General features: G+C 40.8%; 1 protein-coding gene and 1 pseudogene across 1 annotated transcript in view; both read right to left on the reverse strand.

Moving 5' to 3' along the window:
* Positions 1 to 1,883: 1,883 nt before the first annotated feature.
* Positions 1,884 to 2,002, reverse strand: LOC133382705 (5S ribosomal RNA; annotated as a pseudogene).
* A 3,920-nt stretch (positions 2,003 to 5,922) lies between these two features.
* Positions 5,923 to 27,408, reverse strand: part of LOC133380727 (contactin-4-like) — a 604,583-nt gene continuing 583,097 nt past the window's right edge. Inside the window, exons 16-23 of the mRNA XM_061618571.1 lie at positions 26,244 to 26,393; positions 24,256 to 24,326; positions 15,512 to 15,746; positions 12,546 to 12,658; positions 11,124 to 11,310; positions 10,532 to 10,644; positions 9,224 to 9,392; positions 5,923 to 6,338 (exon numbers count right to left, since the gene is read on the reverse strand). Of these exons, the coding sequence (XP_061474555.1) occupies positions 6,238 to 6,338; positions 9,224 to 9,392; positions 10,532 to 10,644; positions 11,124 to 11,310; positions 12,546 to 12,658; positions 15,512 to 15,746; positions 24,256 to 24,326; positions 26,244 to 26,393 (1,139 nt within the window). The 3' untranslated portion in view covers positions 5,923 to 6,237. The remainder of the gene's footprint in view (positions 6,339 to 9,223; positions 9,393 to 10,531; positions 10,645 to 11,123; positions 11,311 to 12,545; positions 12,659 to 15,511; positions 15,747 to 24,255; positions 24,327 to 26,243; positions 26,394 to 27,408) is intronic.

Raw genomic sequence — 27,408 nt, forward strand, 5'->3', positions numbered from 1 at the left:
CTTAATATGAAAGTGTTCATAGGGTTAGTCTCTTTGCTTTAGTCTATCCAGTGTTGCTGAATGAATGAATAATAGTTAGAAAGCTGCTCATTGTTAACTGTAATTGTAAACTGCAATATTTTTCCTTGTTTCTTCTCTTAATAAAACCACTCTTTATTTTACTTTCAGTGTATGTGTCATTGGGTTAAGGGTAAAATTATACATCCTCTGGGGTGATGTGCGGGTAACTCCAGCCAAAGATACTGCTGCACTCCTGATAGGGGAACTTGAAGTTCAAGGTCCATTTGTAACATTTACTCCTGTGCAATCATGCTTAGGATATGTAAAACTGATGGGGGAGAGAGGGAGGGAGGGCTGGAGTGGGCAGGGGAGGAGGAAGAAGGAACAGGGGAGGGGAGGAAGAAGATAGAGGAGAGGGGAAGGAGGGGAAAGGCAGGTCTGATCATTTGCATGCTTATTGAGTTCAATGGGATTTACTCCTATGCAATCATGGTTAGGATAGGAAAAACTGACCATGGGGGAGGAGGAGGGGGAGGGGGAAGGGGAAGGAGCATATTAGAGGGGGCAAAGGAAGGGGGAGAGGAGGGCAAGTTTGGTCATTTGCATGCTTATAGATTTCAGTGGTATTTACTTCCGTGCAACCATGCTTAAAATAGGTAAAACTGACCATGGGGAGGAGGGGAGGAGGGGATTGGAAGGGGAGGAGCAGGGGATTGGAAGGGGAGGGGGAGGGGCAAAGGAAGGGGCAAGAGGGAGGGGATAGGAAGGAGAAGGGAGGGTAGGTTTGACCATTTGCATACTTTTTGTATTCAATGGGATTTATTTCTGTGCAATCATGTTTGAAAATGGAAATGGACTGCCTTCAAGTCTATCCCAACTTATGGCGACCCTATGAATAGGGTTTTCATGGTAAACGGTATTCAGAGGAGGTTTACCACTGCCTTCCTCTGAGGCTGAGAGGCAGTTACTGGCCCAAGGTTACCCAGTCAGCTTCATGGCTGTGTGGGGATTTGAACCCTGGTGCCCAGGTTGTAGTCCAACACTGACCCGGGGGAGGGAGAGGGAGGTGAGGGGGAGGGAGAGGGGAGGAGATTGGGTGGGTGGGTACGGGGCAGAGGCAAAAACCCTTTCCGTTCCAAAAGGAAAACATTGTGAGCAGTATCATTGCTTTTCAGGGTTTCCCTACCTTTTTATTCTACAGCAGGCACCCAAATTTAAACCAAACCTGTCCCTGTCCACATCCACACCAGGCCTTTGTTTCACTTTGGACAGTCATGGCTTCTCTCAAAGAATCCTGGGAAGTGTAGTTAGTGAAGGGTGCTGAGAGTTGCTAGGAGACGCCCTGTTCCTCTCACAGACCTTCACTCAGAGTGGCTGACTGTTAAACCAGTCTGGTCACTGGAGCTCTTTCAGGGGAATAGGAGTTTCCTCTCAGCACCCTTCACAAACGACACTTCCCAGGATTCTCTGAGAGAAGCCAAGACTGTCTCAAGTGAAACCAAGGGGTGGTGAGGGTGTGGCCCCGATTATGGCAATGAGCTTATGGGAAGCATCAGAATGGCATGGGTGTCTTTTCCATTTAACTTTGCAGAATGTGAAAAATCCATACTGGCTATAGTATAGAGCCACTCTTGTGGCTCTATAATAACGCTTAGCACTTAACTGTCATGCTGGCTGCATAACCACAGAATATGATAAAATATGAAATATAATGTATAATAGCTTGGTTCAGTTAGTCAAATGCTTGTGCTTCTGATTTTTGTTGTTGTTACAAGCTTTCAAGTCGATTACGACTTACGGCAACCCTATGAATCTTTTGGATGTATTCATAGGGTTTTCATAGTAAGAGGTGTTCAGAGGTAGTTTACCATTGCCTTCCTCTAAGCCTATGGCACCTGGTTTTCCCAGGCGGTCTCCCATCCAAGTACTAACCAGGCCTGACCCTGCTTAGCTTGCAAGATCAGACGAGATCGGGGATGTTCAGGGTAGTATGGTCATAGCCAACGTGCTTTTGATTAATGTCTCACAAATATAAATGAAAGACAGTCACTGACAACAGCCAGATGGACATTGACTCAGCAGGAAATTATCTAAACAGTTACCACAACTTTTTTGTGTGTGATGGCGGCACTCTAAAGGATAGTAGCAGTGCAGACGTGCATTTTGAACAGGAAGGGTTATTGACAGTTTGAAGGCTTATTCTTGGTATTGCTATGTTTACAAACTAGTGCTTCTGATGGTGATCATCAGTGGCCATACTCTGCCAGTACAAAGTAATGTTTTACAGAGACCCCAAGATGATACAATAGTGCAACAGTGCTACTTCCGCAGGCACGGAATCTTGAATCTTGTAAGGGACAAAGTAACATTGCACAAAGCTGTGAGGTGGCTTAGATGAGGATGGAAAGGGGGCGTGTTTGGATCATGGAGAGAGAACTGGGAAAAACACAAGTGTCTGCCATTCTCAAGGCATTTTGGTCAAACATATTGGAGGGAAAGGACATATTGTTTCATAACTTGCTATCCTCACAGCTCCTTCCTTTCCCAACCTCACACCTAGTAGATACATTCCGTACCCCTCCCCCCATTTTTATTACAGTAGGTCTGATAATGGTGAGTTTCCATGGTCTGATAATCTTTTGCTTAAGAAATCTCATATCACACAGTAAACCATTTTGTCTCTAGAGAGTGACATTCCAGGTATGTTGGCTGCAATGTACACACATGGAGCTTAGCATAAGAAATGGCCACTTCCATCAGTGCATTCCTTTCTGGATATGTTCTCTATTTAAATGAATGGGAAACCATTATGAATGGAAGGTGAAATTGTTTAGGGCATTATCTGCTAATAGATATTGAGAATCCACAATCTTTTTCCAGATATCTTTCAATGGGCATTGAATCAGGTTGCTAGATTTCATGCCTTGGAGCAAATTTAAAAGATGCTCTTCACTTTGCACCCTAAAGATAGTTAGAAGGGAGGAAAAATGAAGCAGCATGTAACCAATTGATCCACTTGCAGTGCAATCCTATACTCGTCTACTCAGAATCTTAATGGGTCTTGCTCCTAGATAAGTGGGGATATGATGTATCATTTATGTATCACCAGGTAAGTTGCTCAGCCAACCAAACAAATGGTGTATCTTGGCTAGCGAGGGGCTGAAGTCTGAAATAGGGCACAGTTCAGGTTCAGCTCTTTTTGAGCCACTGCTTGAACTTTTGCAGCTGCTCCTTTTTATCATTCCATAACTTACTTGATGAGGAGAGCTAACAGTGAGTCTCTGCCTGGCCCCTGAGGATTGCTACAAGCATATACAGAAGCATCCATGGATATCAAGAATACTTGGAAATGTAGTTCATAGGGTTTCTGACATCCCCAGAAGGGGTACCAGGATCACTGGGAATGGTCACTGGGAACCTTACAGATGTCAGGAAATATGGAAGTACATTTCCAATAGTTGTTATGGCCCTGAAGGTCCAGAGAGTTTCAGCTGCCATCAATAGTTAAGTTTGGGAATGAGGAAGGAGTGTGTGTGTGTGTGTGTGGGGGGCTTGCAGTGAAGATCTCATGGGAGGGGTTGAGGAGGGGAAGCCTCTAGATCCTGCCACAATTTCAGTTATGACCTTGGCATCGGCTTTTAATTAGAAATTAAAATAAATTATTTTTGAGTTATTTTAAAATAATGAATTTTAATTGGGTTTGTGGAAATTTGTCCACCATCAATCCTGGGTGTTTCATAATCCATGCTATAATTGAAACAGATGCTGTGCCACAGAAATGTTGGAGATTAAGAATGTCATGGAGCTATTTTTCACAAAGAACCACCAGTGATGCAGGAAAAATGCCCCTAAAGACAGAAATCTTTACAAATAACAGAATATTTATTACCAATAACTTTAAAAAAGATTACATCTGCTAGATCACTGATAAATATCATTTACACCGGGGAGAAAAACTACAAAGGCTTTTTTTCTTTCATTTTTTTACTTTTGTGGGTTTTTTTGTTTTGTTTTTGTTTTTACATAGAAGTAACCATATCAAACTAAGAAAGGAACACAGCTTGAAATACTGACAATATTTCTCTGGTTAACACCCCTGACTTACACAAGTGGAATCCTGATTACGACTTAAGAAATATATTTTGTAAGGTTTAAAAGTTAGCTTGTATTGTTCTGGAAGCAAAAAAGACAAGTTACAGGCAAATGTAAGCTATCAGGAAGAACAAATTATAAACTTCTGCTGTGCATTTTTAAACTTTGGGGAAAAGTAACAGAAAGTTTCATGGGCATTTTAATTATTTTTCCATCTGAGCATATTTACAAAATCTTACCACAGTAACAAACAAACCTTTTGTATTAATATATGTTTTTCTTTGAAACGTTGGGCATGGTCCAGTACTCTCCTACACACTGGTGAACACATGGAGCAAAGCATGTATGGAGCTCTGCATGAGCAGAGAACTTCACACGTGCATTGAAGCCCTGTATGCACACCCAAGTCAATGGATGGAGCATTCACCAAACTGCTCGGCACAAACTTTAATGGAATGAATGACAGCTTCATGAGAAAATGGCATGGCACTCACTGTCATATTTGAATGGGATTTTATGAGTGTGCCAGATATGCATAAAGAGCTTGTCAAGAAAATTAAACCTTGATCTTCACAACACTCTTAAGATTGTAGGTTCTATTCACTTGTGCTAGCAGAAAGCCAAGAGGATTTGAAATGTTAAAATAAAGGCGCTAGTTAGAAGTGCATAGAGACACCCAGACATACATACAAACTTTTAATGATAGAAGCCTTTTTACAGAAGTCTTAACTAAACATAGATAAATTTGTAATTCAATTTATGAAACCATTCTATAGAGAGAATTACAGTTAACATGTACCTGACAAAAGAAATATATGTTCAAACACAGAAATCAACATAATTATGTTTCATTTAAAGTCTCAGAAACTTCCTGATTAAAATGGTGCAAATCCAGAATTAGCTAAATAGTTCAATGTCAGATTTTCACCACATTCAGCATCTTGTCCTTTGCTATAGCAAAGTCTGTTCTACATTACTATAGAGTGATGACAACCTAATGGAATTAATGCCAACTTAATATTTTTTAAATTTTAGAGAAATATGAATTAATACATTCAAATAAAAATCTTGCTATGAATCATTAAAATATTAACCAGATGATACTATGCAGTTGACTTACACAAACCTGACAGTAAATGCATTAAAAGTTAATTTAGATTTGTGTTTGTAATTTGATAAGTGAAATATTTTATGTCAAAAGTACTGGATTAAAGCAAAACTGTTCTACCTGCTTTAGCAGCATGATCCATCCTCTTTTAAACATATCAGTGGTTTTTTGGGGGGAGGGGAGGAATCCTCAAAGGTATTCTAATGAACCTTCCTCTTCCTGTCCCAGACCCCCAGATGGTTGTACTGCTGATACCAGATTCCTTTCCCCTGTGCCACATGTATTTTTTTTTCCTATCAGCCCACCTCTATCTCTTCCTGTTCATCAGGGGTCTGGAAAGGAATGAGCCAATAGATAAGGTCCTCATTTTATCGGCAATGTCCATGAGCACTGGTCAGTGTGCTGTGCAAGGCAGCAGCAAACCTGACTTAGAGCCAGCAGGGGGGGGTGCAGGGAAGGGAAGATTTCATATAATGCCTGTAGGGATCCTTCCTGTGCTCAGTACACCCAGATGCCTTGAAGGAAGGATCAAGGTCAAAAGAGTTCTGCCAGAGTGCACTCTTGTAAAACTATACAATCAATTTGAAACTGATGTACTGCAAACTTTGACCTTCTGGCCATAAAATATTCCAAAATAATGGTTGGGTTCTTTTTGCAATGATAATGTCATCAATAGCATTTTATAGCAGAGGGAAAAACAAATTAATATCTACATCATATGTTAACTTTAAAAAAGTCTATAAAACACTAAATATATAATAAAAATATGCATATAAGGACATATGTAAACTGCTTTGGTAACATCATATTACAGATGTTTTCAGTGCATTGCAGAGTTTCCAAAGAAACTTCAGACAAAGCTATATTTGCTTTGAGGAAGTACTGTATAATGCCATTCCTAGAGAAGCATAAAACATTTTTTTCCAGTAGTAAGATGTACTTGAACAACAATATTACTTAGTACTGGGTGTCTTCAAACAACTAGCTAAATGTTGCTTAGTTATATTATAAACAGGAAGTCCTTTAGATATTTTTTGTCATAAACTTGATCTAGCTGTGAGGGAAATCATTATTGTGCTGATAGCTGACAACGTACAAGCATTTGAAGTAGAAGCGCCTGACCCTCTCGCATAGGCATCTAGGAGAAGAAAAAAGAAGTCACAGGGTTTATTATTTTGCAGTTTCACATACATGAACAAGCCATCATATTCGCCTTAAATTAATGCTCATCCTACATTCAATAACATGAAAAATTTCTTTGGTGTTGATTCAAATAAAACTATTTTATATTAAGACAGAAATTCTAAATATCAGGCCAGAAAGGCATGGGGAGGAGATGGCTCTAGTCCAGAGTTCCAGTGCCCATGCAGAAATTCTGCATAAAAAGACTTTCCATTTTCACTGACTTGACTTGACTTGACTGTAATGGAAGGGTATCTCCATTACACAGAACGTTTTATATTTAATATGTTTATTTCCTACTCAAGGTGGCATACATGGTTCCCCTCTGCTATTTTTATTCTCACAACCTTGTGAGGTAGGTTAGGCTGAGAGACTGCGACTAGCTCAAGATCATACCCAGTGAGCTTCATAGCCAAGCAGGGATTTGAACCCTGGTCTTCAAGGTCTGAAGTCCAACACTCTAACCATTATACCACACTGACTCATTGAGTTCTCCCATCTACCAAAGTGCTTTATTTTATGGATTACATAAAGTGCTTTGTTTTTCTAGAGCTTAACAACAACAACAAGTCCTAGAAAAGTAGCTGTGCTAGTCTGTTGTGGCAAAAGCAACAAAAAGCACCTTACTCATATTGATTTATTATGACACAAACTTCATCACATCCACTTTATTGGATACATGAAGTATTATCCTCAGGGGTAATTATTGGCAGGGGCAGAGAAAAAAGTAAACATTAGGATTAATATAGCAAAAAACCCCAAGGAGTACAGTCTGTGACAATTCAATTATAGCTTATGACACCAGCCACAAATTCAGGGGCTCATTCACCTTTTCCTCTTCCATTGGGGTATATGCTACTGCCTGCAAAGGACAAACAGGACACTCTCTACACAAAATAATAAAATGGACACAAATCTGACATCAAAAAAAGAGAACATTTCAGTCTCTCTGGAAACTCTGGTGAGTGTTGACCTGAAAATTGTCCATGTCCAATAGAGGAATTTAAGAGGAAGACTTAGGGCTTAGGATAGGTGAAACTGACCACGGGAGGAGGGGGAGGAGAAGGGGGAGGATAGGGCTGGAGTGGGGAGGATAGGAGCAGGAGGGGAGAGGGGAAGGAAAAGAGGAGGGGGAGGAAGAAGAGGAGAGGGGAAGGAGAGAGAGAGGGGAGGGAAAAGGGTTGATCATTTGCATGTTTATTGAGTTCAGTGGGATTTACTCTTGTTTAAGATAGGTGAAATTGACCACAGGGGAGGAGAAGAAGGGAGGAGGGAGCTCTGGAGTGGGGAGGGGAAAAGAAGGAAGGTAGAGGAGGGGAGGGGGGACAGGAGGGGAGGGGAAAGGGGAGGGAGGGGGGGAGAGGTGGAGGGGGAAGGAAGGGGGAAGGAAGGGGGAAGGGAGGGACAAGAGGGAGGGGATAGGAAAGAGGAGGGGGGTAGGTTAGGTTTGATCATTGGCAGGCTTATTGAGTTCAATGGGATTTACTCCTGTGCAATAATGGTTAGGATAGGTGAAACTGACCTGGGGGAAGGGACGAGATTGGGTGGGTTGGCACTGGCAGAGGGAAAGCCCCTTTCCTTTCCAAAAACCTAATTAACAGTATCACTATTTTTCAGGTGTCCCCCCACCTTTTTATTCTACAGCAGACACATGTAGTCTGCCATCCAAATTTAAACCAAAGCTGTCCCTGGCCACATCCACACCAGACATTTATTTCACTTTAAACAGTCACGTCTCCCCAAAGAATCCTGGGAAGTGTAGTTTGTGATGAGTGCTGAGAGTTGTTAGGAGACGCTTTATTTCCCTCACAGAGCTACAGTCACCAGAAGAGGGGCTGACTGTTAAACCATTCTGGCCACAGGAGCTCTGTCAGGGAAATAGAAATCTCCTAACAGTTCTCAGTACCCTTCACAAACTATACTTTTCAGGATTCTCTGTGGGAAGCCATTACTGTTTAATGTGAAATCAATGTCTGGCGTGGGTGTGGTCTTCTCATTAGTCAAGCTAAACTGCTGTTAGTCTGGCTTTTAGAACACTGACAGCTGTTTCTTACCAAGCATGCCTGCACTATCATGGACTTCAATGTTAAATTTCTTAAATTAATTAAAAATCAGCCAGGCATTTTTTAAACTTTTAAACTGCAGAAGATGAAGGTCAGAATATGGGGCACGGTCAGTAACAGGAATACAGGTACTCTGTGAACATGGCTGATTTTAAATCAATTTCAACAAATTATGAGACAACTGACAGAAAAAATTCTAACGGGTCTGGATTATTTTACTCTGGTTTTAGACTCTGAACTCTAGATTTTCTCTGAGTGTTTTGTGTATCACCATGAAAACTCAGAGGGTTGTTAAGCAAGCATTTCTGAGTTCAGGACTCTAAGTTTTGTAAGATTTTGTTTTGTTTGTAGCTGTATAATCAAGGTAATTAAAACCTTCATTATGATTTTAAATCATTAAGAAGATGGGGACTTTTTGCCAAACCTTATTCAAAGTGATTATTGTAAAATTGAGAGGGACATCTCCTGTTCTAACTGTAGCAAGTTGCTCTGGCTAAAACTCATGAGTGCATGTAGTGCATGAAGTATATAATGAGTGCATCAAGTATACGATTTACAAAACTGAGGAATTATGAATCAAGCCACTTGGATGACAGATTCATTAAGAAACTTTATGTAAAATAAAATCTAACAAGAATACTTTTCTGTTGTTATTTGTTAAATTTTTAAAGCACTCTACGGGAAAGCTGTATAAATGGAGACAGAGATTTAGGTCTGAGTCATTCATGACCAGAGACTGAAGCACCTTCACATGGAAGAGAACAATACTGGCTCTTACTTGATATCTTTGGAATTCGGATCTGCTCGCTGCTACTGCCATCTCCTCCGTCACTAAATGGCTTTATTTCTATGAGATAATCTTCATCAAAAGGCAGTGAAAGCTCCACAGATGTTTTATTAGTTTCTATAACTGACATGCTGCTTTGTCTATTCCATCTGTATAAAACCTAGGCCATATATTTAACCGAGGTGGGAGGGGGAGAGAGAGAGAAAAAAAAGAGAAAAAAGAAGAGCTTTAGATTGTTTATAGAAACAGCTTCTATTTCTAGGCCTACAATAATAGCTAATCAACCCTTATAGTTCCTAGAGAGAATATATGCTTTCTTATCAAAAGTCAAGAGGCTTCTTGTCTTACTCTACCTAAGTTGTGTATGCATTAGGAGGCATTACTTTCATTTTCTCATTGGCTTTATGAAGTCAGAGCTATTCATGCAGCTATTCATCCCTGAGCTCAAAATATTTGCTGGAATTTCACCAAATGAATGATGTCCTTCACACTGAGGAGGCCTGGCTCTCATTCTTTCCATTTCAGTTCTGAACCGAGTTTTGAAATCTGATCTTAAAGCTCTGTCCTGGAGCAAGACAAAGGATCTTATTAGGTGCAAATGCCTCTACATCTGGCATTGTTGTGAGGTGTACAGTTGTACTAACATCACAACGGCTACAACTCAGCCTCTTGAAAGACCTTGCCTGTACTAGATGAGGGTGGAGAGGCAGCCAGACAAGGTGGCGGACTGAAATATTAAGCAAAACTAAGTCAACAGGATACCCCCCTCCTTGCCAATGCAGTACTGCAGACATTGTTAATATCTTATGAGACTAAGTAGCAAAGTATGAAGCTCACACTTCATACAGGCATAGGATACTGAGTAGTAGTAGGAAGCTAGGTAGCTTGCACTGGTACGAGTGCTAATGCTGCATTTTGCCCTGGAATCAGGGCAATAGTTATACAATATTTTGTGTAAATTAGACTTGCATTATTTAGGCTTTAGAGAACCATTGTTAATTCTTGATCAGATGTGAATGCTCTAATGCCATTGTAGCCACAGATGAAACACAGTTATTAGATCATCACCTTCATCCTATACACTGTATAGTACACATATTTAGGCAATGACACATTTCTACAGAACATTACTAAGGTTGCTTTAGATCACAGCCCAAGTGAAATTTATCTCAGTTTCTGATCACGTACAATTTAAATTTTTCATAATTCCTTTGGTGATTATTTAATTCAATATTGTGGTACTGCTCAATGCCTCATAACAATGACAAATAATGGCATTCATTGGTGTCCATTACATACTTTGTATCCTTTCACCTCTGATTCATTGTTCTGTGCTTTTACTTGATCCCAGTTCAATATAATCTTAGAGTCCGATGAATTCCATATGATGTTTCCAGGCGGTTGACTTGGTGCTAAATTCAAAACATAGGAAGGTGAATGTTAAGTAGCAATATTTTCCTTCTTCAGGTGCTAACACGCCTTCTATCATAGTTTCTGAGGAGCTCACTGTGAACTCTTATTTTTGGTAAGTTAATGAGCTGCTGGGCAAGCATGCATCTTCAAAGTCAGCAGCAGATCTGACATGACAAAATGCTATAGGTGAAAAGGGAATTGAATTCAGTATGCTAGTGACTAGTACAGGAAGACCCTGCTTTGAACAGAAATACAAATCTTTCTTGGCCAGCTAGGGTTTAAATTTTCTGTGCAATGATTAATAAGATTAGGGATGTTGGAACATTTGAATAGGGGTAATCAGAGATTTTATTATTGATTGATTGATTGATTGATTGATTGATTGATTTCTATCCCGCTCTTCCTCCCAGCAGGAGCCCAAGGTGGCACAGAGTAGTGATACATAGTAGAATAAAAGAAGTGCTCCTCCCCAACTCACGTGGCTTTTTGGTTGTCACATTGACTACTGAACTAGAAGGTCCCATCCCTGCTGTGTTGTAAGCTTTGACAGCCAAGTGGTACAAAGCATTGCCTTTCAAGCTGGTGAGTTCTGCAGAGGTCTGATTGGTAATAGTTTTCATTCTTCCAGCCTGTTCTTCCTTATCCCCATGTTTCCAGTATCTAACCTGCACAAATAAAATGTATGCTTATGGATTAAAGTTCACATCTGAATTTCTACTTTCTTTAGAATTCCAAGTGGCTGAAAATAGCCTTTGAGGAAACCTCATACATTCCCACCAAAGGGTAAGATTTGCACCTGGAAAAATGACAAAAGCATTCCTTAAGTAATTGCCCCATATTCCTATCATCCAGTTTTCCATTCCATTCCATGTTTGTTTTTTACCATGTAAATAGTGGACAAATCTCTCCTTGGGGCAATCCTGCTTTGGGCCAATCAGGTGCCATAGCTGAATTCATTGAGGTTCTTCCCAGGTGGAGGCAGGATTCTAACCTGCCAAAGTCACATGGCATCTGATGAATGACTTTTGCCCAAAATTGTATTGGTTAAAATGAGTGGTAAGCTGAGGACCTAGGATTTTTTTGCTGGATTAGTGTTGTCACATTACACTTCTATGTGAAATGAGATACACTGATATCAATATGACCTTGACTGTAGAAAAAAACATTAAGGTGACTTAGTTCCTGGAGGAGCTTGTCTCTGTAGGATTTTTGGATCAGCACCTCTCCATAAATCCTGCCACTGCCTTCATTTCAAGGGACTGCAGTAATTCAAAATAGTCCTTCCATGCATGAAACCAGCAGTCAGCACATCTAACAACTGTAGCAATCTTTTTGATGGGCATCTTTATAGCCCTTAACATTCCACTTAACTCACTGATTGCAGGATATGCTATCTACAGACCCGTAAGAGAGGAAGATTCCTCTAACAGGAGCCTTTTCCCATTTTTATTTCTAAGTCTATGACTTTTAAAAATTGGTATGAAACTTTTTGTTGTACTGTGTGTGAGAAAGAACATTCACATCTAAAACACAGTATATGGTAAATTGGCATTTTGACTTGCCCTGTGGCTGGCTACCATAGATTTCTATTATATGGTTGGAGTAAATATCTGATAGTTTGTGGAATTTGCTCAAATCTAGGCCTGCATGAGGATTTCCACCTTGTAGTAAAATTATAATCAAATGTTCTTAATGCTCATTGATACCAAGTGGATTTGGCATGTCCTCAAGTGCATTGTTATACATATATAAAAAAGAGGCAGATTTTCAGCTGTCGATTTAAAACAAATTCTTTATGCATGCAAGACCATTGAGACTAAACATGACAAACAGTGTGAACAATTAGGTTGCAGAACAGAGCTGTCTGTTTCAGGTTAGTGATGCCTCTTAACACTCCTACCTCATAGCCCTGTATCCTTCCTTTGCTCTGGGTCTCTGGCAAAGACCAAAATACTTGTACTTCTGACGCAGAAAGGCTTTTGGCGGAGACATTGGTTGGAGCTCTGGTGGGTTCTAAAAAGGAGCAACAGTGGTTAGCTGTAGGTTCATCTTTATGGTCACACCTTATCCATTGGTTAGAATGAAGAAAAAGTCAGCTTTGGCTTTCAAAGCTGTGGATGAATTTAGGCAAGTCACCCTTCATCTCTCACCTTTTGATAAGAGCTAGACATTACGGCAGGTGTTGGTCTGCCATCAGAAACAACAGTCCCATCTGGCCATTTACAGACTGCCACTATTTTGCAGGTATGTGCCAATCATATCCTGGCAAATTGAGGTTGCACAGTTAAAGTGGATTTGATGCTCTTGTGCAATAAACACACTTTTAAAAAATCCCTTCAAGTTTTGTGGGGACAGAAAAATGTAGTGGAAAGTGTGGGGAAATTGTGTCATATAACCTCTGTGTGAACAAAACAGCACTGTAATACCTCTGTGCAAATTTTGTGCCAACAAATCAGGATGAATGCTCAATAAGCATTCATTTCTGGAAGAAATTTTAAGTTCCAGGTCCACAACAAATCTGCAGCTGTTAGAGACAGCCCAGGGATAGGATAGAAAGGTGTAGCTTGCATGTGTTCGTATACATCAGGGGTGGGGAACTTTTCTAGCCCTGTGGGCTAGATTGTTTTTTCTCCCACTCCTCATTGGCCAAATTTGACAGATGGGTGAAGCAGCTCACCTGTCTATCACATGATCTCAGGTGACCCTTTTTGCCTGTTGTTTCCTCAGGGCTTTGAATGGGGCTTTTGAAGATCTGACAAAGCACTATGCAAAATAGTGCTATGAGACGGGCCTCTGAAGACATCTTCAGAAGCCCCTTTCAAAGTGCTGTCTTACCCTGCACTTTGCAAATGCCCTTTCAGCCTTGCTTTTACCTATACATGATGTCATATATGCAGGTGGGCATGGCTTGGCTGAAATGGCTTTGAAGGTCAAATGGGGAGGCCTGGCAGGCCTAATTAGACCTGTGGGATGGTATACAGGTTAAAGAAACTCTATTCAGATCTTTGAAAAACTGGGTACAATCAACAGATGAAGGGAGAATCAGAATTGTGGTGGCAGATCTGAATTGGAAGTTCTTTGTGCACAGAGGCTAACTGTGTGCATTCTGTACATAGGCTCGTGTGCACAATATTGTACCCTACAAAATGGAGATATAGTTTACATTGCAGAGTCAATGTGCATATACCTTGTATTGATGTAGCCTGTCAGGGCTGGCAACAAGCTTAACTGGGTCCTTGGGCACCAGCCTGCCCCGGGCCCGCAGTGCTGTAAGGCTGAACACCCACCCCATCTACCATAACCTGTTGCATCATCACACAGCCCCCACGTGCTCTGTGCATGCACCTGCCATCACCCAGGATGGCGGCGGGGGTGTCACCCCTTTAGGGGTGCTCATGCCGCCATCTTTGGTGATAGCAGACATGCACGCACACACCCCTGCTTTGCAGTCCACAGCAGCATCTGGTAGCTGATTCCAGCAACTTGACGCTATCAGGGGCCCAGCAGAAGCTTCACCGTCCAACCCTCAAGTAGGACCCCTTAGGGACCCCTCTGAGCTACAGGGGCCCTCAGCCAGCATCTGGCATTGGACCTGTAGCCCCTGCTCATGGAAGAAATATCAAGATGTGAAAGAGTTAGCAAGTGCTGACGGGATCCAGTTTTTGGAACATGTAAATACAGCTATAACCAGCCTGTGAAGCTCAAGATTTACAAACTTGCCTGGCAGCAGCTCTCCAGGGACTTAGTCAAAGGCCTTTCCTAACCATTGTAACCAAAAATCATTTAATTAGAGGCAGAAGTAACTAGATTTGGGTCTTTGCAGTTGAAACCTGCAAATTTATGTATTTATAAATATATTTGTATACCACTACTGCCTTAAAAACATCAAAGCATTTTGCAAGTTTAAAAAAAGTCATGCTTTTTAACTGAGTCATGACCATTCCCTTTGTGTGGAATATCAGTTTTATTACAAATAATGCATAAAAAGACATCTTTGCTAAATTTTATCAGGTACCATGTACTGATAACACTAAGATAAAATAGAGCAATTTGCAATGAAAGGATATTCATTCATGCTAAATATTAATACAGTTCTTCAGAGAATACATGCTACGGAGAGAGAGAGAGTCAAATGACTTTTTATATAATGTAAACATACAAGATATGTTACTACAATTCTAATATAATCTCAGAACAGACTTAAACTCAATATATAAACCTGCTACTGGGCATATTGCCGATCCTGGTAGAATTCCAAGTGCCCTGTGAGGAAGAAAAGGAGCCACAGGCAGTGAGGGACTGCCACCTCCCCTCGCTGCTGCTCTCAACAACTGGGCCAGGTCCTTCCTCTCCCTCACAGAGGATTTCAGCTCCAACTGCTCTGTGACCAAATGCAGCAGACCGTTGCTCTGAGGGCGAGAGTATCAACCTGTGAGACTATCTGCTGTAGCAAAAAAGCTGGCAGATTCACCTAGGCCCCAGAAGGCCAAGTTTCCTCCCTAAAGGTTATCAGTATCTGGCTGCATTACAGGTGCTTCAAGGAAGAGCTGGATATAAATGGTTTGAATGAATGAATAAATAAAGTAGCATGGTGCCATTAAACATCAAAATCAGAAATTAAATTTCAAAGGATTTAGACATAAATAGTCTTCTTCAGCTGCTTAAATGAATGACCTCATTCTTCTTGATGCACAATATAATGTCAACATGTTACTAATTTACTAAACCTGGACACATGCCATTTATTACAAGCAGGCCTGGACATTAGCAGAATGTGCCAATAATATACAGATGCACATCTCTTCCAGAAACAGTCAGGTTGTGACATGCAAGAGATTACTAAGATGTGCTCAATCAGGACACTACCTTCATCAGCCGAATAAACAATTGTAACGGGGCTGAAAGAACCTTCTCCTTTGTTGTTGTACACCCCCACTCTGACTTCATAAGGTGAAAATGGTGGTAAACTCTCATTCCGGAACACATATTTGGAGGCGTCAGGAGAAACCACTACAGTCTGCATCCAACTTATTGTACCAACTGGACGGAAGGCAACCACATAACCAAACCCACCTCCATTTTGTAATTCTTCAGGCACTGTCTGTAAACAAGAGAAGACACATGGAAACAGCCTGATAGGTAAGGCAAATTTACAAAGAGTAAATTTGTGTCTGAGAAATTTAATGGATCCATATAATCTGATTTGGAAACACGCTGTCTGGCAAAAGAAATTAAGCACTCAACTTGAAAAGCATTTTATGTTTCAATGCTAATTTGTTTCAGAGATCTGACATGCTTTTTATAGTCTATTTGCTCTTTTGAAAACATCTAGTCTTAAAAATAGCACAAGTCAGAAAAGGAACCAACTACAGCTCTAAATATCATGGACAGCTAGTAATCAAGGCTGAAGCATGCAAGGCAGCTCCTAGAATCTGAATCTCTCTAACAGACACATAGATTGTGATCTAAATAAGGGATATGTTCCTGCAGGAGAGAATTGCACATTTGGAACTTTAAAAAAATGTAAATGTACTGCCTTCAAGTCGATTCCGACTTATGGTGACCCTATGAATAGGGTTTTCATGAGGCTGAGAGGCTGTGACTGGCCCAAGGTCACCCAGTGAGCTTCATGGCTATGTGGGGATTTGAACCCTGGTCTCCCAGGTCATAGTCCAACACCTTAACCACTACACCACACTGGCTCTCTATTTGGAACTTTACTTTCTGTTTTTTGCTGCAGCAATTCCCACTGATTCCCGAAGAAGCCACTTTATAAGCTGTGTATGTCGTTTCTTTACATCTGGATCATAAACATGTTGTGAGTGAGATGTTGCAATATTTGTGTAGTGGAAAAGGAAAAGTGCTTTAACAACTTTGGGTGGATCAGTATAGGCGGGTGGTCCACAGGCAGACTTTTTTTCTTTCTGAAAGCTTCTTTGCAGAGCTTTAAAAAGGTTTCTGATTTCTAGAACCATCACACTTTAGAAAATCACAGGTCTTGAGATTTTTCAGTCCTGCCCCTTTGTATTCTGTCACATTACAGTGTTAAAACTATCTACATTCAGGAAACTTACCTGTTGCACTTTCAGTTGCAAGGGGGGGATGTCTCCCAGTCTTGCCCAAAATGAGAATATACTATAGAATGTTCAGAACAACTCACCAATTGTACTGCAAGCAAAGACTAAAAATGGTGGACAAATTGTCTCCTTGTCAACCATTACCAATTAAGAAAACAAGGAACATCTGCTAAGTTTCCTGGAACTCCAGAGTGATCTAGAGCAGAGTTAAAAAAACACTGTTGAAGCATGTGGTGGATAATGGGAAGCTTGACCAATATAAAACATAATTATTAAGACTATCTAATGCTTTGTTGGCACTAGTGCCTGCTGAACTTTCCAACTGTGAAATTTTAGTGCAAATTGGGCAGGGGTTCCTGGGTAAAATCTCACTTCTCTTTGCATTTTTTGAGGGGGTGAATTATAGCGGGTGGGACTTACCAGAATTCTCTCACTCTTCTGTGAATAGTAGTAGCAGTAGTAGTAATAATAATAATAATAACTTTATTACCTGTCCTTCACCAGTAGGTCCCAGGGTGGGTCACAACATACACATTTTAAAACAAATTACATTAACAGCTAAAATGGGTCCTAACAATATTTCTCTTGTGTCAAAAGCTAGGATGAAGAAGCGCATCTTCAGCATATGACGAAAGATGTTCAGTGGAGATGTCAGATGTACCTCTGTGGGGAAGGAATTTCACAACTTGGGGGCTGCCACAGAGAATGCTCTCTTCTGGGCCACCACCACCTGAACTTCTGTGGGTGGTGGAACTACCAAGAGGGCCCTTTCTGCCAATCTCAACACCTGAGAGGGTCTGTAGGGAAGGAGACAGTCTTGCAACATTTGGGGCCTAAGTCGTTTAGTGCTTGAAACAAACTTGAGCGCCTGGAATTGTACCCGGAAATGAATTGGCAACCAATTGTGCATCTCATCCCCAGAAATAGTTGGAATGTGGTCCCAGCTATGAAATGGGCCACAAAATTGTGAGGGCCATTTCAGCCCAGCCTTAGCTGGCACATACCAATAAATAGAAATTTGCTATGATGAGACTGAAGGAAAGTTTAATACACTGGGGTCCTGCTTTTTGGCGGCCTGCTTTTCAGAGTTCCACTAATGTGGCGGTCTCAGTTAGACTAAATTAGAGTAAGGCCCCACTCATACGGTGCTTGTCCCGCTTTTACGGCGTTTTTCGGGTGTCAGGCACCATTTTATTGATGGAGTTCCGCTTTTTGGCGGGTTTCACTTTTCGGCAGGGGTCTGGATCATAACCTGCCATATGAGTGGCGCCCTACTGTATTAATTTCTTATCCTCCACATGCATACAACAGCACTCTTACTTCTGATCTACACCAATGTTTCATAGGACCTGGTTCCAGGAGCACACGATTGAGCTGTGCAAAGAAGTCACACAAAGATAGGAAGGATAAAGGTAGCAGTGGCACAAGGGTCACTGTTGTATCTTTTCTGCTCTAATCTGATATGTTAGGAAGAAGACTAACAACTCCATGGAACTCCTGTTCCCTCCCCCTCTTCTCAGCACTCTCACCTTAAACCTGTATTTATTTCATATCAACACCTGGTTCCTCTTTTTAGAGGCAGTTAATGCTATGGTTTTAAAGTGATTCAGACTGCTAGCTCACAAAGGCTCTCCATGGCTTTGACCAATGTCCCACTCTGTTCCCTTCTATGCTGTTTCTACCTTACCAGGCACAGTAAGTAGCTAGTTTTGAAGCAAAGGGCATGGCCTACTTTAAGTATGGTATGAACTTCAACATGGCAGGGAGTGCACTTTGAAGGGTGATACAGATGTGCTGTCTGATGCCTGAAACAGTCACATCACATTCAGGTCACTGGTGCACATACTCCAATTATCTAGTTTCAACATATTTGGAGCATTAGTAAGGAAGCTGAAGAAATGATAACCCTCATTCCAGGGAATATCCATATTCAGACTGCCACTTAAGCATGTCCTTAGGTTTCACTGAAGCCAATTGGATTAGCATGTGCTCAAGTGCTATCTTTGAACTGGAAGAGCAACCTGACTCTATTTCTAATGGATTTTAGTGGGGGGGGGGCAGGGAGATATTTTTGTGCATTTGTAGTCAGATTAAAAAACTCTGAATTTTACTTCTTGAAAATTAGGGATTACAGATAAGACACTGCATTTTAAACAGATTTGTGGAAGGCATGGAGTGAAACTAATTCTAGGCAGGGTGAAATTCAGCACACTAAAAATGAGGCAAATAGTGAAAAACAAAATACTGCCTTCTATTAAGTCTCAGTAAGGGAGTTGAAGAAGCAAGAATGTACTTATAAAGCAATCATGCAACTTTCCTTCTGTAAGGATGTAGAAAATATAAGTCAGAAATGAGGATCCTTTTCCTGGCTGCAGTCCATAGGGTCAGTTTGAAATTGTTCCAAATTGTTCCACAGGTATTTATTTATTTAACAGCGTTTATATGTGGCTTAATATTTCAAAATTCTCAAAGCAGCATATGCCAAACATGAATGTATGCATGCTTTCTCTTCCATAGAGACAGCTACAAACAAACTGCCAGATTCGTGTTTTATGCTACAGATACAGATTCTGCTACTTTGAAAGGCAACAAAATACTAGAGCCAGATTCCTTTATGCCATGACTGCCAGAGGGCTCCTGTTTGGTTGGAGGGTCATTGAAACATGTGATTGTGTAAAGTAGATTGTCAGCAAGTGCTGTGTCTTGAGATTTTGATAACTGGGTAGTTTGGCTCTGAGCTGTAGCAAAGCAGTTTTTCACCACTGTTCTTTTCCCCCATCCCTCCTATTTTATTATCATGTGGAAAAGGTTAGACTGAAAAAGGATGGCTGGCCAAAGGTCACCCAGTTAGTTTAAGGAAGAGTGGAGATTTGAAGATGGGCTTCCCCACTCCTAGCTCAACCACCAGTAGTGGCTGAGATGCTACTGGTGTACTGGGATGGAGAGGGGGAAGTGACATCGTCCCCGCTTGTTCCTCCCAATCTTCACTCCAGTATGCAGCAGTAACTCAGCTGGAGGGAGGTCAGGTGAGCAGCGCAGCCCCACCATGCCATCACTTACTGCTAACCACTACACTACATCACACTGTGCCTCCCATTCTCCTCTGCACTCCTGCAGAGCTGACGATTACACTTCATGTACTAATACTCACTGGCATTTTGTGCTGGCACCTACAGCACTTTTATCAAGATATGAGTACTAGCACCTCATATTTTTTTTACCAAAAAAGCAATGTGCATGTGTGTGTCTTTAAGGTTCCACAAGATTCGGCTGCTTTAGCTCAGGGAAAGTCTGTGGCCTCTAATCCTCATCAGCCCCAACCAGCATGGACATTGGTTAAGGATGATGGGCATTGTAGTCGATCAACATGTGGAAGGCCACAGGTTCCCCATCCCTGCTTTAGCTTCTCCCAGTTAATCCTCTGAACTGTAGTTTGGTGACATGTAGAGAATTACCAGAGCTTGAAAGTAATTAGGGCTTATCTACACAGGAGCCTAACTTCGTACTAAAGACGCTGCTTTTACCAGCATAACAGATTTTCAAGGTCCACACTTCTTGCTCAATGGTAGCTTCCAATCCACTGTTTTCCATTCACACAAGTAGGATGCAGTTGTTCCAGCTTCAAGGCTGAAGCAGGGAGAGTGCCTCAGTGTGCAATTGAATAGAAACATGACACTGACTAGAGATCAACCTCAAAAGCCTGTTTTTGTTGGGAGGACTGGATTTCATTAATTTATGAGATAAGGTCCAGCCAACAATGCCGGACGGACTTTCGAACAAGCTCTATCTGTTTAAGCGATACGTTTATCTTTTCTTTAAAGAGAGAACGGACTAACAGGCAAGCACCCTTCTTTCTATTATTTTTTTTACTTGGTTTAAATTGTTGCAGCCAAAGGAGATTTGTCAGATTGATCGGCTTTGGACAACTTCTGGGTGAGCTATAACTCTTCTCTGTTATTCACGAAATTAACAGCTTATCTCTGTTTCTGTCGCAAAAAGCTGTCCTGGAAGTGCATTCTAAAGATATAAACAGAAGAGGGATTTCTATTCCTGATTTCTGTTCCGAGGAATATTATATTGTCTGGGACTATTCTCTTTTTGGTCTATTTTATTTTGACGAATCTGCTTCTTCACGACGCCACTAAGCTGTTTTGATGCTGGGAACTAAATTTGTTTTGCATTCTTGAACATAGAGAGATAAGGCAGGCTGCTCTGTTTATACTGTGATGTCATCAAGCCTGGAATATTAACCCAATTGTTGCTGAAATAAGAAGTGGTTTTTCTTTATTTTTGTTTTGCTTTGTTTTCGTGGTTTTAAAAATGGCAATCAAGAAAGTGGCTGAGAATCTGGAAGTAACTATGTTTCAGAAAATAATGGATGAGATTGAGATAACGAAACAAACCCTGCGACAGGGTAGTAAGGAGCTGAAAATTGAACTGAGCAAAATGACGCAGGAGCTTAAAGAAATAGGGGATCCTGTGAGAGAGGAGAATGAGATCAGAGATGAGAAAAGAAAAAATAAAGGGAAGATACAAGCCCTGGAGATTGGAACAAATGTGGAATTAGAAAAAGATCTGGAGTTTATGGATTTTAGAAATAAAATCTACTGTTTGGAATTTAACGTTATCTCTGAAGAAATTAATGAAGATATTAGAGATAAAGTTATCAATAGCTTGGATAATCTTTTGGACTGGAATGACGTGATGGAGTTTGATATAGAGAAAATCTATGGAATCAACTGCAGCCATGTGACAATGGAAAAACTCTCAAGAGATGAGCCAGTGCATTTTGTAAAAAAGAAGAACACAGATATGACTTTACAACAGTATTTCAGCAACTTATTCAGAATGGATGGCAAGAAAATATTTGGGATAGAGGAAATTCCCATCAGACTCTTATTATATGACTATGGCTACGACAGCAAGATTATTATGGAATACTGATAATGGAAGATTGGACACTGAAATTACTGGACTTAACAGGACTATTGAAGATGGAAGATGGAACTAATAGGGATAATGGAATAATGGCTATTGAAATTATTGAACCTAACAGATTCTGATGAGATGGATTAATCGAAATGTTTATTTGGACTATGGTTATGACAATAAGATTATTATAATTATTAACGAGATGGATTAATTGACATGTTTATTTGGAGAAAAATTGATAGATATATTTCTTAAAGAATTGAAACCTCTCTTTGACTTTTTGTGGAAAGAATAAAGTAATGTTTATGAGATTTGATGATTAATTAAGATAACTACTGGAGGAAAGTGATTTTATAATATGATTTAAGAGACAGGATTGTTATATATTGTAGACCTATAACTGATTTGATCTGTGACAAATGGGAAGTCAATATTTTATTTTTTTTGTTTAATTATTTTTGTTTTGTTTTGTTTTTTGTCTTTGAATGTTTTATGATTTTGTTTTGTATGTTTTATGAAAATTTGAATAAAAATTATTGTAAAAAAAAAAAAAAAGAAACATGACACTGACTAGACCTCCCCTCCTCTTCTCTCAATGAAAGCATCCCGGGGAAAAGGCTGGGGGAGAAAGGGGGATTAGATACTCTGGAAACAGAGCCCATCATTTGCAAATAATAAACTCACTTGATCAAAATAATAATGAGGAGACAGGGATGGAGGGTTTTTTTTTTTAAAGTGGCTCTTGCTGTGAATGATTTAGACTTTAATTCCCCCCCCCCAGACATTCTTTCTCCACCCCACCCCTCTTTCTTGTCTGGGACGTTGCTCTTCAGCCCAGAGGATATGAAATGAATGAAGGGAGGAGGAGGGAGTGGGTATGGAGAGGGGAACAATTGACACATCCACCTAACAGCATCAGAGCAAAGTATCTGCAAGCCCTACAGATATGAAATGCAGACATTTTTTCCTTCCTTTTCGGATTATATCAGGATTGGGTTAATATGGGTTTAAAGGGGAAAACTGCATGATAGCTTCTACTTGCCTGCAACATCATGTGAACCATGCAATTTAAAAGAGGATGCAAGTAGCACCAGATACACAGCAAATCGCCATGTGGATAAGCCCCAAGTTAGGAAAAAATAATTACTTGTAATTTATTAAGTTTTTGAGGAACAAGTGGGTAATTTCTTTACATTTTGATTGTAATGGAACGAGGAGTAATTTTATTAATTTGGAGGTGTAATTGTAATGTTTCCAGCATTACCTTTGGGCATTACTCGGGTGGGGAGCAGAGGAAGTCTTCTGCTCTTCTGATTTATGGATGAAAATCATGTGCCTCAAACTGGGCTTCTGTGCAGCGTCGCTCTTCCCTCGTGCTCTGTGGGTATTTAGGAGGCGACGAGGGAGGAGGTGGAGAGAGAGATGGGGTGGAGTGGAGAGAGAAAAAATGTTAAAATGGATGATGGTGGAGAAGAATGGAGTGGAGGGAGAAAGCAGCCGGAGGGCAAGAATGTGTATGTTGGAGGCACAAGTGGAATGGAGATGAAGAACTGTGGAGGTGAGAGACGATGATGTTTGTGCGTGTTAATATTGTGTTTTCACTTTGTGCACAAAGTGACCTCCGCTGCCCTCCCTGGCTACTTTGCTGTATTTGCAGTGTTTTACCTTTTTTGCAACTCAGGGGAAAATGTTTGCTTGGGCGGATGTGCCTTAGTTGATGGCAAAGCAGGTTCTGGGGGATGCTTGAGTGAGAGAGACAAGGCTTGCTGGCTTGTGTGGGGGGGGGGTTGCACTTGATTTGGTGTGTGAAGCTCTGAGTGATGGCCTCTGCTTCCCTCCCTACTTCCCTTAGAGAAGTGGAGAGACCACCACTGCTATCTTAAGCATTAAAAAAAAGATTCTACTATCCTCTCTGTGTGTGCATGTATGTGTTTATTTTTAATGTTGTTTTAGGTGACTTAGGGGTGCAGCAGGCAAGGCCAGCACCTTGTGGGCACTCTAGTGTTTTTTTTAAACGTAACGTAACTGTAACTGTAGTAATTTCTTTTGAGTAACAGTAAAGTAATCAATTCCTTTCAGAATAATTGTGATTGTAATGGTAATTTCCCCCTTTTTGGGGCCATGTAACAGTAATTGTAATTTATTCCTTTTTAAAAGTAATCTTCCAAGCTTTGAGAATTACCTGTTGGGGAACCCTCCCTAACCCCATTTGCCACCTCAGAAGAACAGTTCCTAGCTACTGGAATGTTGGAAGAGAATGTTGGGCAAGATGGGCTTTTTGTCTAATCCTGCAAGGGTCTTCCAATGTTCTTACACTGGGAAGAGAAAATGACTGTGAAACCAGTTGGGGTATGTAGCAAGGGTATGTTTCCTTTCCCCTTGCTTCTCCTTATTTGCCATGTTTCAAAGCTGCAGCCCCTTCAAAGGTGGCCATCTGTTTTCACCTTCAAATTCAGAAGCACAGGAAGGGGTGACATCATTTTAAAAATTGCCACTCCCTTTGCAAAATGCCGCCTGATGCAATAGCCTTAAGTTTGTGGCAGGTTTGGCACAAAAAGAGAACAATTAATTCCCCCCTCCCCAAATTCACAGGTCACTTACCTCCCAGGTTATGACCAACTCACTCTTAGTACCACCACCTCCACTGACATTAGCTGGGGTGACTTCAGGAACTGCAGAAAAGAGAAGAAAAATGTGGTGACTAATCCAAGGTAGAAACAGCTGGTCTGATGTTTATACCAGGGAACTTATCTTGGTGAGTTTGAACTTTTAGGAATATATCAGCAAACATTTCAGACAAAAACAATTTCTGAGTTTCAGGGAAGTAATATTTGCATAAGAAAAGTTGCTGTTGCTAGATGTTTCTTTCCAGTTTGAGAATGTTTTTAAGTTTTTGCACCTTTTATTAAGATGGATATGCCATTTTTTATGTATCGTTTCCTTTTATTTGCTGTGATTTTTCTACATAACTTTGTCTTGTCATTGAGATTTCAAAGCAAATCTTTTTCTTTTTGAAACACCATTTTAAAAAATGGAGAGTGGAGGAATCCCAAAGATCTCAATGTCTGCATTGTAATGCAAAATAGAAGTATTAATCAGAATATTGATTAAAATGCTTTGCAGCAGGTTTTTATGAGGCACTTTGAGAGCACATAATACATAATTTTGAAAATGAGATGGCCAAACAGCATATTTATGAGCTAATTACCTGTTGCAAATAGTTTTTAAAATTATTTCTACAACAGGTTTCATTTATTTATAATCATGAAACTGACTGCTACTAACAAAGGTCTACAGCATTCAGTAAATATGCAAGTGAATAATAAGACTGAGTCAACAGTAGCTAATTTAATGAACTGGATACTTTATATGTCTTGTGGTTCCTTTGCAGATATTAGACAAATTAAGGTCACAAGACCACAAGAGTTACCTATTTCTTTAGACTCAATTAAAAAATGCTTGAACATCCTTTTTTCATATTAAGACGTGCACATCCAAATGCACATTAAAGGAAATTCATTAATACAAGAATATGTGTGTGTGATCTTCCTACCATGGAAGATCACTTAGTACTGAAATTGTGACCTTTGTCCCTGCCCCCAGCCCTACAGAGCACATTGGGGCATGTGTAATGGGAGGAGAGGAGGGGAAGTTCCTTTGCACAGGCAGAAGTCAGTCTGCTTGCACAATCACTTTGTTGGATTCAAGCCTGAGTAATGTACCAGATGTAGTATGTGAGATTCCAAGTAGTGCATGTAGGAACTTATTTTGGACTATATTCAGTTTGTTTCTACTAGCGCAACCCCAGATTGCTGTACCACATAATAAACAAAATACATTTTTAGCAACAAAAACTTTTGTCATTGGTTCTAACAAATGAAGACTTTTAGTATAATAGAATCTTTATAACTCGCAATGAATGGGCAGATTTTATTGCATCCAAATGGGCATGCCATAGGGTGTTTTCACAAAATGAAGCCCTTAGGTGAGTGGAACTGTTAGATTAAATAACCATGCAGGATCCATTTATGCCACTTCTGCCTTTTGGCAAACACCACCACCATTTTGGTCATATAGTACTTTAAATAAGTTGTTTACAATAAGTTCCCAATTTAGAGAGTAATCGTCTCGTACCTACTTGGAATACTAAAGTAAGAGCCATATCTGCATAAAGTAGCACCCCAATTGAGAAGATTCTTTTCATGTGCTGTGGGATAGGATATGGCAGTCCCAACAGTGCCCTTCAGAAGTTTTGGACTATAAGCCTCAGTCATTGAGGCCAGTAGTTAGGGGTTATGAAAGTTGTAGGCCCAAACTGTAGGAGGGCAATAGGTTGGGGAAGGCTGGGGTATGGTGTCAACACAACAGCACTCAGAATCATGTTGATCTGTATGGCACGAATCATTGGTCATGCCTCCACACTTCCTGTTTCAACAGGAGGAGGTGCTATTTAATTGAAAGGCTTCAATTAAATGCATTTCTCTCTTACACATACAAACTATATTTACCCAGTAAAAGTTGTTATTCAACAAAAGTGTCAAATATTGATTGAAATGCCAAAATGGAGGGTTTCAGTTTCTACTACTTACGAGCCTCTTCAGTTCTCCGTTTGTCTGATGGTTTGCTTGGCTCTCCAATCCCAATAAGGCTGGCAGCAACTACCCGGAATTCATACTCAACCCATGGGTTTAAACCCACCACTGTTGCTGTAAATGTATTTCCATCTATGACATCAGGTACTAGGGGGGAAAGTGTAGATTAAGAAAGTAAGAGTTGTCTGAAGCTTTAGGTTAAAGCAAAACATATGGCAGCAGGACAGAATACAGACTACGAATATGAGCCTTTAGCTGGCTACTCTTTCTTTTGGGTGTTTTTTTTTTGGGGGGGGGTGACAAATCATGCTTCATTCAGTCATAAGAACACAAGAACTGGATCAGACCAGGGCCGGATTAAGCTGAGGAGGACCCCTACGGCTGATTGGTGTTTGGGCCCCCTTCTCCTCTTAGGCAATATCAGGAGGGATCGCAGGACAGGAGCTTCTGAGCCACCCGCCGTCCCATCCCATTCCACCCCCCCGCCCCGCTTCACCTACCTTTTCACTTTTTTTTGCGGCTGCGCGCACTGCGTGCACAGGTTTGCCATCAATCAAGATGGCTGCCGAGGTTTCCCTAAGGGGCTTAAGCCTCTGCCACCATCTTCATTGATGGCAGCAATGCGCGCGTGTAGTACGCATGCGTGCCATCAACCAAGATGGCGGCAGAGGCTTCAGCCCCTTAGGGAAACCTTGGCTGCCATCTTGATTGATGGCAAACCGCAAAAAAACAGCGGAGAAAAAGGTAAGTGAAGCGGCGGGATGGCAGGCGGTATTGTAATTTTTTTTAGCTTATGCACAGGCCCCCAAGAGCTCCAGGCCCCTAGGCTTCAGCCTACTAAGCCTAATGGATAATCCAGCCCTGGATCAGACCACCTCTTTCTTCCTTTGTCCCATACCTGGGCTGGTGCAGTAGTGGTGGGGCCAGCAGCAGATCTCCACATGCTCCCTTCACCTAAATACGATTAAGGCAACAACATGTAGATCTCCCATCCTTCCTTCCATCCTTCCTTTGTGCTATAGTGATCCATATACAAATGTCTTCTTTTTAATATTGTAACAATGACAACAACAATAATATAGCAGTGACCCAGGCAACATGGATCCTGAGAAATGAAATTTGCTGAGGGACCTGATTTTGATGAAAGCCAAAAGCAACATAT

This window comes from Rhineura floridana, chromosome 3, assembly GCF_030035675.1.
Source record: "Rhineura floridana isolate rRhiFlo1 chromosome 3, rRhiFlo1.hap2, whole genome shotgun sequence".
Lineage (NCBI taxonomy): Eukaryota > Metazoa > Chordata > Lepidosauria > Squamata > Rhineuridae > Rhineura > Rhineura floridana.